The 15034-nt window shown below is 41.4% G+C and overlaps 1 protein-coding gene across 11 annotated transcripts in view; it reads left to right on the forward strand.

The window, feature by feature from the left end:
* EYA4 (EYA transcriptional coactivator and phosphatase 4) overlaps positions 1-15034 on the forward strand; it is a 301887-nt gene that overhangs the window by 168738 nt on the left and 118115 nt on the right. For 10 of the 11 annotated variants that reach the window (XM_075597355.1, XM_075597361.1, XM_075597352.1 and 7 more), the window contains one exon: positions 1841-1890. The exons of the other annotated variant lie outside the window; for it this stretch is intronic. In XM_075597355.1, coding sequence (XP_075453470.1) covers positions 1841-1890 — 50 coding nt within the window. The remainder of the gene's footprint in view (positions 1-1840; positions 1891-15034) is intronic. 11 annotated transcript variants of the gene reach the window in all.

Below are 15034 nucleotides of genomic sequence, written 5' to 3' on the forward strand. Positions count from 1 at the left end.
TCTAATGTAAACAAATCTAATTTAGCTAGCCTCTCCTCATAAGTCAGATTTGCCATCCCCTTTCTTCATTTTGTGGCACTTCTCTGCAATTTTTTTAGTTCTACAATGTCTCAAGGTGTGGTTTTACTAATGCTTTATACAGTGGCATAATTATGCTTACTTCCCTTCCATCCCAGGACATACTTGAAAACGAGAGGTAACTCTCAATGTATTACTTCCTGGTAAAATATTTTATAAATAAATAAATCCAAAGCCAGTTTAATGCAAGATAAAATTGTATATGCCTTTGTAGATACTGTCTGACATTGAGCACTATTGCTAAGCCTGCTGCCTACATGTACTCATAAATCTTTCTCCATCAAGGTTTCATACACAATCCCTGCAAGCTCTAACCCCAACACCCACCACACCATATAATTTACAGTATATTTGGGTCAAAAGTAGTGCTATTGTGTGCGACCAAATGTATACAAGAAAAACACAAGTTTCCCAATGCCACATCCAATATAACAAGAAATATATAGTTATATACTTAACTGTTCTTCTCACAAGTAAGGTTCATTTAGTTAAACTCTTTGGCTAAAGCGTTATTAGCCTGTAGCCATGTCAAGGCATTGCCCTTTTGCAGGTCCTAACACTATCTGTGAAAATTCTCATTTACCTTGCCAAGCTTCCAATCTATCCAAGTCCTTCTGGAGAAAAATGACATCCTGCTCTGATTCTACTACCTTACACAATTTAGTGTCACCAGCAAAGATGGAGACTTTGCTCTCTATGTCAACCTCAAGGTCATTAATAAACAAGTTAAAATGTGGTACCTGTACACCGTTAGTGATTCATACACTATCTGTCATATTACTCCAGTTTCACAGTGTGATAATGATCCAGTCCTGGGTTTGAATTAACATTTGTTTGTCTTTCTGCAACATTACTACACTAGAGTAAACACTGAAGAATATCTAGACTGGATTATTATAATACTGTCAACGTGGAGTTAGTTGGTCTCAGGTCGTATAATTCTTAGAGAATTCAACAATTAATGAGGAAATGCTGATCGTTATACTAGAAATTGTACAGTAGCTGATTTAAAAGAAGAATAGAAGTCCTTCCTGTGCCACCTACTTTGCACGTTTTTTTTTATCACATCTACCACTTTTTCAACATATTTACTCACATTTGTATTTACAATTGTAATGCTTCCCTTCAGTACTCTGTTCATTAGCCCTCAACTGGATGCAGTATTACAGATGGTGTCTGACCAATAACCTTCTCTATTTCTTTCCTCCATCTACCATCAGAAGACCATTTATTGGACGTTTTGGCAGATAATTAGTGCTAATAAAAGTTATTATGCTCTAATCATGGGTAGAATGCAGTTGTATAAACCCCTGGCTTCAGTGGAATAAAAAAATAAAAATGAATCCATGAGTTAAAAATGCATTTTGCCTTTAAATCTGGTGTTTGTTATTGGAAGATTTGACAGGAAAAATGTACTAAAAATATTTTTTTGTACCAGCTGAGAGCTGTAGGTCTTTCAAGTTGTTATGTGAGGAACTTGGCCCTTAGATGTCTTTGTTTCTGTCTTTTGGCTATTCCCAGCCATGCTTCATCTGAACATTTTACAAAGGAATAGAATTCAGAAGAAATGCGTTTGGCAGCTATTTACTGGATAATAATAAAAAGTACTGTTTAGTACAGCATACAGCAGAATAAAAATGTGGATACCACAGTCGGTGTGAGCAGAACAGTATCCAGTTCAATAACTACTAGTATTTAAAATAGAAATACGGAAACTTGTGCACAAATAAAAAAGTAACTGGCAGTCGTTTTCCTTTTGCAGGTAAAGAAAACGTGCACAGAATCAGATGTTACAGAGCCTCAGAATTCCAGGTAACCAGCATTAAAATGATTCATGATTAGCAGATGGAATGCAAAAGTAATTTGTAAGAAGCTGGTACTGCTTTCAAGGCAGAATCCCATCCAAAGACCACAAGTGTGAAAGAAAACAGAAACAGAAGAGGCCTGGTTATATGGCATATGGGTTAGGCGAATGTGCTTTGAAATGTAACTCACACCAGGCATGCTAATGGTGTTAATGGCTGTTACAATTAATACGGGAATGGAATGGAGAAGACGGGGAGGAGATAAAAGTAGAAACACTTTGCAGGGACCATACTGCCAACTTGTCACCTGTTACATTTCATGAGAAGTTTTTTTTTATTGCTCCTGCTGAGTTCCCTAGTATTATTAGTTCTATTAATTTCATCACCTGTTTTAATTCTCAGTCTCTGTAGGGAAGTCCTGTTAAATTGTATGCAAGATCAAGGTGAACATACTCAGGGCCCCTATTTTACTGGGTTTTGTTGGGCTGTTAGATACCAAAGCTGCATTTCACATTCAGTAAAAAAAAAAAAAAAAAACATACAGTATGTGCAGCATTATCCAATAGCGCTTAGTATGTCTATATAATTCCAGCTTTACAGAACAATTTATTAAAGGAAGATTTTGCACAGAGGCCCTCAGTATGTCTATTTGTTTTCATATGTACTGTATGATACTTGTTATTATAGTCATATTTTAACCTGGGAGACTCTTTCCCCCCTGTAGTTTTCTGATTGGTACTTGGAGTGGATCACAGGCCATTCACAAAAGTCAGGTCAGAATCTGGAAATACTACAGGGGACCCAAGTGACATTTTGATGTCCGTTCTCTACGTTAATGTAAATGTGCGATCACCATACTGACCAGATCCACCTACAGAACTTGAGAATGTATATACTTTTTCATTTAATTGCAGAACGTATCTGATAAGAATCGTCATATTATGGTCAGCATTGTGCACATGATAAGTTTTATATACCGAACAAGTTGTTTCTTATTTACAGTATGTGGTCATAGCAGCAATACAACTATATGCATCGCTGGTATCTTATTGCCACTATGTCATCAGCTTTAGGCCTTGAATAAAAGGATTCTAACCACAGATCACATGCAAACTGGTAATTGTGTGGAAAGGGTATATTCAGTGGCATCTATTTCAAAGTAAACAGCAAAGCTTTATAATAATAGTTTTCATACCTTTTGGAGATATATTGCTAGGACTAATAAAGGTTAAATATTGGGTATGGACATTACTCTACTCTGCATGCCACTAGTAATGGTCTTAGCTTAATACAGAGATATCTTGTACCACAATAGATAGTCATGCAAATTGTCACAAATAGTCTTCTAACATGGATTATCATTGTTTTTCTTATGTTAGTGTAACCCTCTTTCCTGCTGACTAGACAGGCTACTGATGCTGTATATACCTGCTGGCTAACCGAGATCTGAGCCTCCGCTAACTGGGAGCCTGGGGCAACAATAGTAAATGGCAGCGCCTCCACTTGCCCAGGATCCCCTAGATGTGAAATTCCCCTGGACAAGAATAATAATAACAAACCACAAGTATATGTAACAGTTTACTATATATAAAGGTTAAGTGACCAAGGGACTGGTCCAGTACATTGGACACGGTGTGGGGTGCACACGGTAGTGGGGAAGGGACACTTGCACAGTGGGTGCACTCTGAACTACTGGTATACAGCTATATCATTCTTATATGTGTATATGTCATTCAAGGTTATAACTGCCATATAAGTGTGTATGTTCGCTAATGTTATTTCATGCATATATGTTATTAGGCCCAACGTATATATATGTATACATACATACATATATATACGTTGGGCCTAATAACATATATGCATGAAATAACATTAGCGAACATACACACTTATATGGCAGTTATAACCTTGAATGACATATACACATATAAGAATGATATAGCTGTATACCAGTAGTTCAGAGTGCACCCACTGTGCAAGTGTCCCTTCCCCACTACCGTGTGCACCCCACACCGTGTCCAATGTACTGGACCAGTCCCTTGGTCACTTAACCTTTAGTGTCCCCAAGAAACCCACCCCCCAAGGCGGGATCAGCGCCTGTAGGTACCGGTGTTTTGTGCACTTTATAATAATACCTGCCGGGCGCTCCAGCACCCGGTTGCTGATACTTCGAAAAGGATCCGCAGATCCAGCGTCGTCTCTCATGAGTAGTTCCTCACTGTCAGTGAGGTCTCTCATGAGGCTTGACTCCGCAATGCAGTCTGATCCCAAACTACAGATCACCTTGTAGCTCAGGAAGATGCTGTGTCCCTGACTGCTACAATCAGTAAATGGTAAAGTCCCTATCTAGGGCTGTTCCCTGCAGTACCACAAGCTGGTGGTGACTCAGGGCCTGCGCTGGGGCCTAGGGGAATATTCTGGCCTATGCAGTGGGTCACTGACCCCCTGCACTACTCACCTCCTCTCCCCTTGCCTCCCAGCCCCAACTGTCACCAACTGCCTGTTTTCTCCAGCGCGCTGAATGTTTCAGAATCAGCGAGCAGAGAGTACTTACAACCCCATTGGCTGCTGTGACCACCTGGTATCCCAACTCCCTGAGGCTCATGGGACTTGTAGTCCCACACAGAGCCTTCCCTGATAATGGCCGCCGCTAGGGATGCTCCTATCTAAAATGGCCGCCTCTCCTGTATCACTGCGCATGCGCAACTCTATCTGTAGGGGCCGCCGCAACTAGCGCGCTCCTGCACATACGCGAATCGCGCATAACATGGCGGCACCCTGAGCCAATACTTCCGGGAGTCCCCGGTGCCGCGGCCGCCCCGGCAGCTCCCACTAGCACCAGGGTAAGAACGGGTGGTACCGGAGGACCTGGCTATATCAGCATTTCGTACATACAGGGCAGCATCATTTCCAGCGTTTGTTTTAAATCAAGCTGCCAAGAGTACACTTTTTCATTCACCCAAATCTTCATCTTCTCAGACAAACTAAAACGCTAGCAAAAACAAAAATTATGGCATATGAACACGTATTTAAGACCCAGGGCAAGATAACTCAAAGAAGTTTGAAGTATAAACATTGTGCACAGAAATGTAAAATCAGCATAAAAATTAATTCTTTACAAAGACTGCTTTGCAGAATGGCTCCAGGAGAGGCCCCTTGGTCAATCCCATTCATTTATTTAGTTAGCTTTATAGTGTGTTTATTTTGGGTTTCAAATTATTACAATAAATGCATTTGCAAAGTGTTTTTATAGTAGGGAAACCTTGTCAGGAGAATTCTTTCACTGACGTGTATCAGAAAAAGCTTGATTCAGTTCAGCCTTCTTGCCTCTTTTTGGAATTAAATGTAAGCATGTTGGGGTCACAGAGAATTTATGAAGCAAGTTAGTTTATAGCAGCAGCCGTTGGTCTACTTGAGGGTTCAGGCCCCTGCATACCCATTGTCAATTATCACACAGAAAGGTGTTTACAGTTAAAAGTGTTTTCTTTAATTTTTCTCTTAGAGTTGTATTTTACTTTTTCTATTCACATCCTCGAATGTTGCTCTTAATGTCTCTAATATGGACACTCAGATACATGGAAGTTTCCAGATTTGAGAACCTTACTTTAATGAAATAGGTAAATGCTTCCAAAGACGCAAGATGTTCAACTGTTTCTTATGAACTGGGTGTTTTGCAAGGGAATAATGCACCATACTGGAGTAATATATGGGTTATTCTGTAGTGTGTAGGTATGCTTTTAGTTTGTAGGTTGGTAAGGGAATAAACCCCTATTTGGGTGCTTCAAACTGATGTTGGTGAAGACTAGCATAAAACTTTCAGTGAGTCCAGGGTTTTAATGCTTCACGAGCAGTGTGATTGAATTGAAACAGTTCATAAAGACAGTTATGTAATACACTCGGACACAGTTAGGTTTAAACCGCTTGTGGGGAAACAAAACCTCTAACCTGACCGGAATGCATGTCCCATCCGGCGGTTCCTTCTCTGGCGGGTCACGTGTTCCCAGCGGGTCCTCGAGCAGGGAGTGCAGAGACTCTCAGAGCTGCCTTAGGGGTGCCGGTATGCTGTCGGTCCGGGGGAAAGAAATCTCACTACTGCTCTCCTTGTGGCGTGCATCCGTCCCAGCACTAGATAGCAAGGTAAGTGAAAAAAAGGGGCTTGGAGCACTGCAGTAAAAAGTATCAGGCTGGCGGCAGCGTGCAACAAAAAGACTTTAATGTGGCATATAAGCCCTGTTAAAAAAGACAAACAGAACAATTCTCTGACGCGTTTCGTCTAAGCGACTTTTTCAAGCCCCTTTTTTTCACTTACCATGCTTTTAGTTTGTGGTTACGTAAAATAAAACAAAGGGTGCCAAGAAAACAAATACTTGCTGAATGCTGAATTTCACAAGTCACAACATTACTGAAGGAACAACAAAATGGTAACAACTTTTAAGGCCTGAAATATTGGGTGTGATTTAGAGTTTAGATGCTGCTGCAAAAACAGCATTGTTTTAAGAAAGAGCTGTGCCATCGCTATTTTCAGGATGTAGAACCAGATTTAGAGTTCCACAAAAAGCTGTTTTTAAAATATTACAACAAGGTCTTACATTAGCGCCATTGGCTATGCGTACTTTTTTAATAATAATCATCATAACAATAATAATAACTATTTCATATAGCGCTTTTCTCCCAATGGGACTCAAAGCTCTACACAATTACATTATAGTGTGCGGTATGCGCACATAGGACTTTTTAGAGACACAGGGGCCTATGCACATAGCTCCTGCCAGTAAGCCCCGATAAATCGGCGATAAGAGAGGTTTTCGGCATTTTTTTTTGCTGAAAATAAAATAGCCAAACGTGCGGCGATAAGCCACTTATCGCCACTTATCGCCAGCTTTTCAAACTCGTGGTATTCTAGTAGCCCTGATTAGCTTAAAAGGATGTGATGTCACTTTAAAGGATGATGTCACATCCTTTTGAACTAAGGTAACCTATCACATGATACAATAACCAATGGGATTGTCTTCAATCCCATTGGCTCTAATACCATGTGATATGGCCATGTGGTTTGAAGGATGTACCTCCCTTGGAGATGACGCCACATCTTTCTCCAAAAAAATGAGGCAGGCACATGATACAGTGTCCAATCAGATAGGAGCTGTACTATCTGACCTAAAAATGTGACGTCATAGGCCATATTTAAGGCCTTGATCCCTCAATTGAGCTCAAGAAGCCGACGAGTCAACATTGTGTTGTGTATTTACCATTGGGTTTTTGGATTAACAGATGAAGAAAGAAGATGAAGAAAACAAAGAAATAATTATAGATGAAGAAAGAAGAAGGTGTTAGAAGATCAAAGAAAGAATAATTTTGTTACCTGGTTCGGATCTTCAAGGTGAATGGTGTTGGATTGAGTTGGATGACGTCGCGGTACGAGAGTTTCCTGATACCCCTCGATTCGGAGGGCCAACGCTTCTAATGTTAAGTAAAATATTGACTGTATGTAAATGTATTTTTTTCCTGTTTTTGGATTGTATATTGTATATTTTATGTTTTTCATTGCCCATTGACTGATACTATATTTATCTGTGCCCTAAAGGGGCACAGATTAATACATTATTAGCCAATGTTTTTTTTGGCAAATGCTTGCTTTCTATTGAGTGTTATTTTTTCTGTTTCAGTTAATTTTTTGCATTTAATTGTTTCTCATTTTTCTGGCTTGTTTATATTTTTTTATCCGATTGATTAGCATTTTTAATTAATTATTTCTTGTATTGGCTCCTGCTTTTAATTGATGTGTTGGATAGTGATTTTATTAATTAATTGATTTGTTGGCTACTGGTTAAAATTAATTAATTGTTTTTTTGGTTAGTTCTTTTATTTATTTCATTGGTTGGCTGGTGCTTTTATTTAATGAATTATGGTGTTAATGTGCTTCTGTATATGTTTGATTATAGTTTAATTTTGGCATTCATCCTTTTTTATTAGGGTGACCATTGAGTGCTATAGTATCATGCCCATATTATATGGGTATGATGTACCACTATGCCAATCAATGGGTACAGGGTGGGTATAGTGGGTCCGGTGTGGGGGGTTAGGCATCCCAGGTGGCTAGCGGGAAACAGGGTTAACCCCTTAATTACTACAGCGGCTATTTACTAAGGTGATTAAGGGTTAGGGGCCATTAGATTATTTTATTTCATGTATTATTTCTGGCAATGGAGGACATGGCCCTGCCGTATGCTGATGAGGACACCCTTCATAATGGCAGGGGTAAGTAGAAAGGTTTATTTACTGGGGACCACCCAAGGGCCTCCAGACACCCGTGGGGACCACCCGAGGGCCTCCAGACATCCGTGGGGACCACCTGAGGGCCCCCAGACACCCGTGGGGAACACCCGTGGTCCTCCAGATACCCATGAGGACCACCTGGAGACCCCATTAGGGGCCCTCAGATACCCGCGGGGACCACGTGGAGGTCCACGGACACCCGCAGGGCCCACTGAGGACCATCAGACACCCGTGGGGACCACCTGGGGACCCCGATGGAGCCATCGGATACCCGCACGGACCACCTGGAGGCCCACGGAGAACACCTGGAGGCCCAAGGACACCCACAGGGACCACCCAGGGACCCCCGCCAGCCTCTGGTATCAATCGTGTCTAAAAATATAAAATCTGGTTTTATATGGGGGCACAGGGGTTGGGTGGGTTGTGTATTGTGTTTAGTACATATTCTAATGTTTATTGGGGGCAGAGGGCGTGAGTGAAGGGTCAAGTACCTGCTTCACTCACCCCATCTGCCCTCAATAAAGCAGCTATTGTGCCTTAACCCCTTCATTGCTTAGCGGCTATCCGCTAAGGTAATGACGCAGCTTTAATGTAATTTTTATTATTAATGTGCGGGAGCAGGGGGTTTCCTGAGCTGAACAGCATTGATTTCAGCCTCGGGGACCCCCTGCTTCTCGAGTGGACGATTTAAAAATGGCAGTGACCTCTGGCACCCGATGCCCCATACCAGGGTCTGTAACTCAGGAAGCAGGGGGTACTGAGGCTGAAATCAAAGCGATTCAGCTCAGAGAGCCCCTGCTCCCACACACTATTAATAAAAATGACATTAAAGGAGCTTCATGACCATAGCAGATAACCGCTACGGTAACGAATGTGTTACATTTTTAATTATGGTTTTATTACTAGTGTATTGTAGCAGGGGGTCTCCGGAGCAGGACCTTGTTGATTTGAGGTCTGGAGACTCCCTGCTTCCCGAGATACAGGCTCCGTTATGGGTGCCGGTATCTCCTATGCATTGAAATGTCCTGTGTCACGTGACCATGGGAATCAAATGCATAGGAGATACCAGCACCCCATAAAGGGGCCTGTATCTCAGGAAGCAAGGGGTCCCCGAACCTCAAATCAACGTGGTTCTGCTCCGGAGACCCCCTGCTCACGTACACTAATGATAAAATGTAAATTAAAAAAAAAAACAATTACGGGCGAGATTTGCGCAGGGAGAGGCGTCTCTCTCTCTCTCTGCAGCAGAAAGAACTCGCCTGGTGAGCCCTTTTCAGAGGGGCGATCTTCACAACACCGGCTACTCGCCATTTTTGCAAATGTTGCTATCACTGGTATTCGGGGCTTTCTGCATATCGTGATAGCAACGCTGTCAAAAATGGCAATTTAAATAGCCTGGTGTTTAGGGCATAGGCCTCTGAGTCTTACATCTTGCGCAATGATATGTCTTGTGTAAACGTGGCATTCGTACCGAATAATGACATTAGGGTTAGCACTTCAGGAAATGACTTGAGTACATGACTTTTATAAAATGTTACTTCTGGGAGTCAGTCACCTTTCAGTCTGCAACAAGTCTGCATAATGTAGCAAACTCTGCAATAATGGCGGAGGAAACAAGCAGCCAGCACTCTGAGAAGAAAAGAAAGCACAAATAGTGAAGAAGTCAAAGTGCTCATTCAGTAAATCAGTAATGCCAAATACATTAACTCTAACTCTATACAGGCATACCCCGCATTAACGTACGCAAAGGGACTGGAGCATGTATGTAAAGCGAAAATGTACTTAAAGTGAAGCACTACCTTTTTCCCACTTATCGATGCATGTACTGTACTGCAATCGTCATATATGTGCATAACTGATGTAAATAACGCATTTGTAACAGGGTCTATAGTCTCCCTGCTTGCGCACAGCTTCGGTACAGGTAGGGAGCTGGTATTGCTGTTCAGGACGTGCTGACAGGCGCATGCGTGAGCTGGCATTTGCCTATTGGGCGATATGTACTTACTCGCGAGTGTACTTAAAGTGAGTGTACTTAAAGTGGGGTATGCCTGTACTAGGAAAACGCTATATTTTATACCGAGTTGTGGAATAGGTGGTTAAACCTAATACGACAAAGATTCATAATATGGCATGAAACATTGGGAAAACTAAATTTGAAACGCCAACAATTTGCGGATTTGGTCATCAAATTGTCCTATTATTCTTAAACTTTAGTTAAAAATGGTAATATCTGGCTAATGTAATTCTCACACTATTGTGTGGTATTATACCAGTCTATAAATAAGCCGAGTTTCCACTGGCAATAGAGTCACCAGCAATGAAGTTGTCCAGAAATGCGGCTATTGTCTGTCACACCGATCAAGCCCTGTCTTGAAGTCAAATAAAAATTTAAATACTATCCCCTCAACTCTCACATTATTGTGAATTACAAACAAATGCATTTTATATAATATAGCAAACTGCAAAACACTTCCATGTAATAATGACAATCTCATTTGCAACAAACTGTTGAAAAACAAAAAACAACACACAAAACTCATTCTCAAGAAGGCCGTGATGTATGAGCCTAGTTACATACTGTAGGCCCTCTGCTCTGGAACCTTTCCCTCCTCCTTCAAACATGCAACAGTTATACCATTACTCAAGAACAGCAAGCTTGTCCCTACCTGTCTTTCTAACTATCGACCTGTCTCCCTCCTGCCTTTTGCCTCTAAACTCCTTGAACGTCTTGTATTCTCTCGCTTGCTTCATTTTCTCAACACCTATTCTCTCCTAGACCCTCTACAATCTGGCTTCCGCACTGCTCACTCCACGGAAACAGCCCTCACTAAAATAACTGACGACCTCCATGCTGCCAAAGACAGAGGTCATTGTACTTTGCTCATATTACTCGACCTCTCTGCAGCATTTGACACCGTGGACCACCCTCTTCTCCTTCACATTCTCCATACTCTTGGTATTCGGAACAAAGCTCTATCCTGGATCTCATCCTACCTCTCCCATCGTACTTTCAGTGTCTCTTCTGCTAACACCTCCTCTATTGATCTCTCTGTGGGGGTACCCCAGGGCTCTGTCCTGGGACCTCTTCTCTTTTCTCTGCACACACTCTCTCTAGGTGACCTAATAACATCCTTTGGGTTTAATTATCACCTCTATGCTGACGACACACAAATATACTTTTCAACACCCGACCTTACACCTGCTGTACAAACCAAAGTTTCTGAATGTCTCTCTGCTTTATCATCCTGGATGGCCCTCCGCCGCCTTAAACTCAACATGGCTAAAACAGAGCTCCTCATACTTCCTCCCAAACCTGGCCCTACTACCTCCTTCCACATTACTGTTGGAACTACGATCATTCACCCAGTAGCCCAAGCACGCTGCCTAGGGGTCACACTCGACTCCTCTCTCACATTCGCCCCTCACATTCAAAACATTTCTAAAACCTGTCGCTTTTTCCTCCACAATATAACAAAGATACGCCCTTTCCTCTGTTGCTCCACTGCTATAACTCTGACTCAGGCCCTCATTCTCTCCCGTCTTGATTACTGTAACCTCCTGCTGTCCGGCCTTCCTGCCTCTCACCTGTCTCCCCTACAATCTATCCTAAACGCTGCTGCCAGTGTCACGCTACTCTTTCCTAGATCTGTCTCAGCATCTCCCCTCATGAAATCCCCCTGGCTTCCGTTCAAATCCCGCATCTCACACTCCATTCTTCTCCTCACTTTTAAAGCTTTACACTCTTCTGCCCCTCCTTACATCTCAGCCCTAATTTATCGTTATGCACCATCCAGACTCTTGCGTTCTTCTCAAGGATGTCTTCTTTCTACCCCCTTTGTATCTAAAGCCCTCTCCCGCCTTAGACCTTTTTCACTGACTGACCCACACCTCTGGAATGCTCTTCCCATCTGTACCCAACTAGCACCCTCTCTATCCACCTTTAAGACCCAACTTAAGACACACTTGCTTAAAGAAGCATATGAATAGCACTGTGGAAAATACTGGAGACATGATATAAAGCGTAGCCCCCTGCAGACGCACTTACCAGAATTCCCTCCTACTGTCTCTGTACGTTCTCCCTACCTACCAATTAGACTGTAAGCTCCTCGGGGCAGGGACTCCTCTTCCTTAATGTTACTTTTATGTCTAAAGCACTTATTCCCATGATCTGTTATTTATATTATCTATTATTTATTTGATTACCACACGTATTACTACTGTGAAGCGCTATGTACATTTATGGCGCTATATAAATAAAGACATACAATACAATACAATACATAGTAGATGAGGTTGAAAAAAGGCATATGTCCATCCAGTTCAACTTACTGTATGTTCAATTAAGACGACAGATACTTATCCTATATTTGTACTTACAGTATATTGATACAGAGGAAGGCAAACAAAAAACCTGAATGAAACATTAGGTAATGTCCTAAAGGGGGAAAAATCCTTCCTGACTCCAATATTGGCAAATAGATTTCTCTCTGGATCAACATTCTTCCCATGTATACTTATTTGGTATATCACTGTATACCTTTCCTTTCTAAAAAGAGGTCTAACCTTTTTTTGAAGATATCTATTGTATCTGCCATCATAGTCTCCATGGGTAATGATTTCCACATGTTAACTGCCCTTACTGTAAAGAATCCTTTCCTTTGTTGCTGGTGAAATCTCCTTTCCTCCAACCTCAAGGGATGACCCTATGTTGTTTGGACTGCCCTTGGGATGCATAGTTCTTTTGAAAGTTCCTTGTATTGATGCTGAATATGTTTGTATATAGTTATCATATCCCCTCTTTTCTAATGTAAACAAATCTAATTTAGTTAGCCTTTTCTCATAATTAAGATTTCCCATCCGTTTTATGAAATTTGGTGGTTCTTCTCTGCACTTTTTCTAGTTCCATAATGTCTTTATTTGTGCAGTGGTGCCATATTGCAATTGTACTCCATATTCAACGTGTGGTCTTACTAAGGCTTTATACAGTAGTATTATGCTTTTCCCCTTCCATCCATAATCCATTTAATACAAGATAAGATCTGACATCGTAGATACCATCGAAAACAATCAAAAACCTATTGCGCACTGAATAATTATCACTGCCACCTAAATGTCAAAGTAAAGCTACAGATTGTTGTTGTTGTTGTTGTTGTACAGTGTTGTTTGTTACTGTGGTTACCAATTTATTTTCATTTAAAATATTTAATTTCTCTGAAACTGTTCAGGCAAAGTGTCTGAAAATGTAGTACAAGTTGAAAAATAATACATTTAATGTTTTGTATCAATAATCCGGTCGATGACATGTACCACTTTTTTGTTGTCACTTCACAAAACAAAAAATGAATTCCAAGATGGGGGCTACACTGATTTGGCTGAAACGTCTGGCAGATCTAAGTTAGGATGGCAGAAAGTTACCCTCACCATTTCATCAGAATTGGTCAAGGCGTTTGGCCTGTCGAGAGAGAACACATATATTAAAAAAACAGACAAAACAAACACACCCAAAGTGGCCACAAATCTAGTTGATGTCTTCGCTTCGCTAACTCATTCAATTATTTATCTTCTCCATCGGGGCCTAGATCTATTTTCCTGAAGAGCAAGCATTGCCACATAGTGCCTGCATATGAAAACAGCAGCAATTGCAGCCATTGCTTTCAAAAACGTGCTGGAAATGATTGGTTCTTACAGTGTAGAACATTTTGAAACTAGTACCTGTTGGCGCATAATTTAGCAGAAAATTAGTTTGCGCTACGAATCGTTAGCCAACTCAACCCATTGTTTCCCCCATTTTCTCTCTGCGATCATATTGGATTTTATAAATAAAAATACAATTTTTGAGTTTATTTTCATTGACCTTTTATCATTTGTACTGACATCCTAGGTGGAACTCACCCCCTAGATGCCCTTAACTTACAGCTGCTTGGGCCCAAATGTATCTCTGGCACTTAGTGCCCACCATTCTTTACTTGTAGCTGAGCTGGCCTAGCTGTAAAGCCGACATCTCCAATGCTGACAATCTCTTCTTATGACTGACTCGGCTGAGCAGGTCCGGCCATACAGCTGGCGCCATTTGCCCACCTTTTGCCCTTGTCTTCATTGCTGCTGCATCCCTGTCCTGGCTGGCCTGGCAGTTCTACTGTGACAATTTGAAGGAAAAACAGCATGCAAATTATGATATCAACCTGATGGATACAGTCACTTGGGTAAAATCCTTTGTCCAAATTATCCTGCCTGTGTCATGCTCAACAGGTTTACATTTCCTAAACTCTCTGTCGTTCCTTCCCTAACCAGAGGACACCTGGTCCAGTGACATGTAGCTGGGACCCCTATTCCTTACCTCTCCCCCAAATCTTCCTGCTGGACATATGGTCCCCCTGTGGCAGTCCCGATAGGGTCACATCCAGCCTGTAGACTCCTTAAATTGCATGGTGCCTGCAGTGCATCAGTCATGGTTAGCATGGCCCCTGCCCTGTTTGTTTCTTTATGAACAACTAACATTGCAAAACAAGTTGTCACCCTTCCAGATTTCAACTTGCCAAGGTTTTTTAAATTCCTGATACTTCTTTATTAATGTACAACCTCATTTTGGGCGTTGTGCGTTTTCATCTATTTACTGGTTGAAGGTACTAGAGTTTTATTACCAATGAATAGCCTTTATAGTCTCACCTGGAGTAAAAATAATGGAAATAAGCTAGTCGCCTGCAGTATTTACAAAAGTATAGCAGTATGGCTAGGTAGAATGGGTCTGACTGTTATAAAGTTATTCCTTCAGCTGATTTCTCTGATTTGAATATCAACAAAGTTAGAAATTTGTTCATGATCGACATCTAATGTATGCAGTTCAGCTCCGGGGGGCCCTGCCTCCTATACAT

Source organism: Ascaphus truei, chromosome 4 (assembly GCF_040206685.1).
Source record: "Ascaphus truei isolate aAscTru1 chromosome 4, aAscTru1.hap1, whole genome shotgun sequence".
In the NCBI taxonomy this organism is placed as follows: domain Eukaryota; kingdom Metazoa; phylum Chordata; class Amphibia; order Anura; family Ascaphidae; genus Ascaphus; species Ascaphus truei.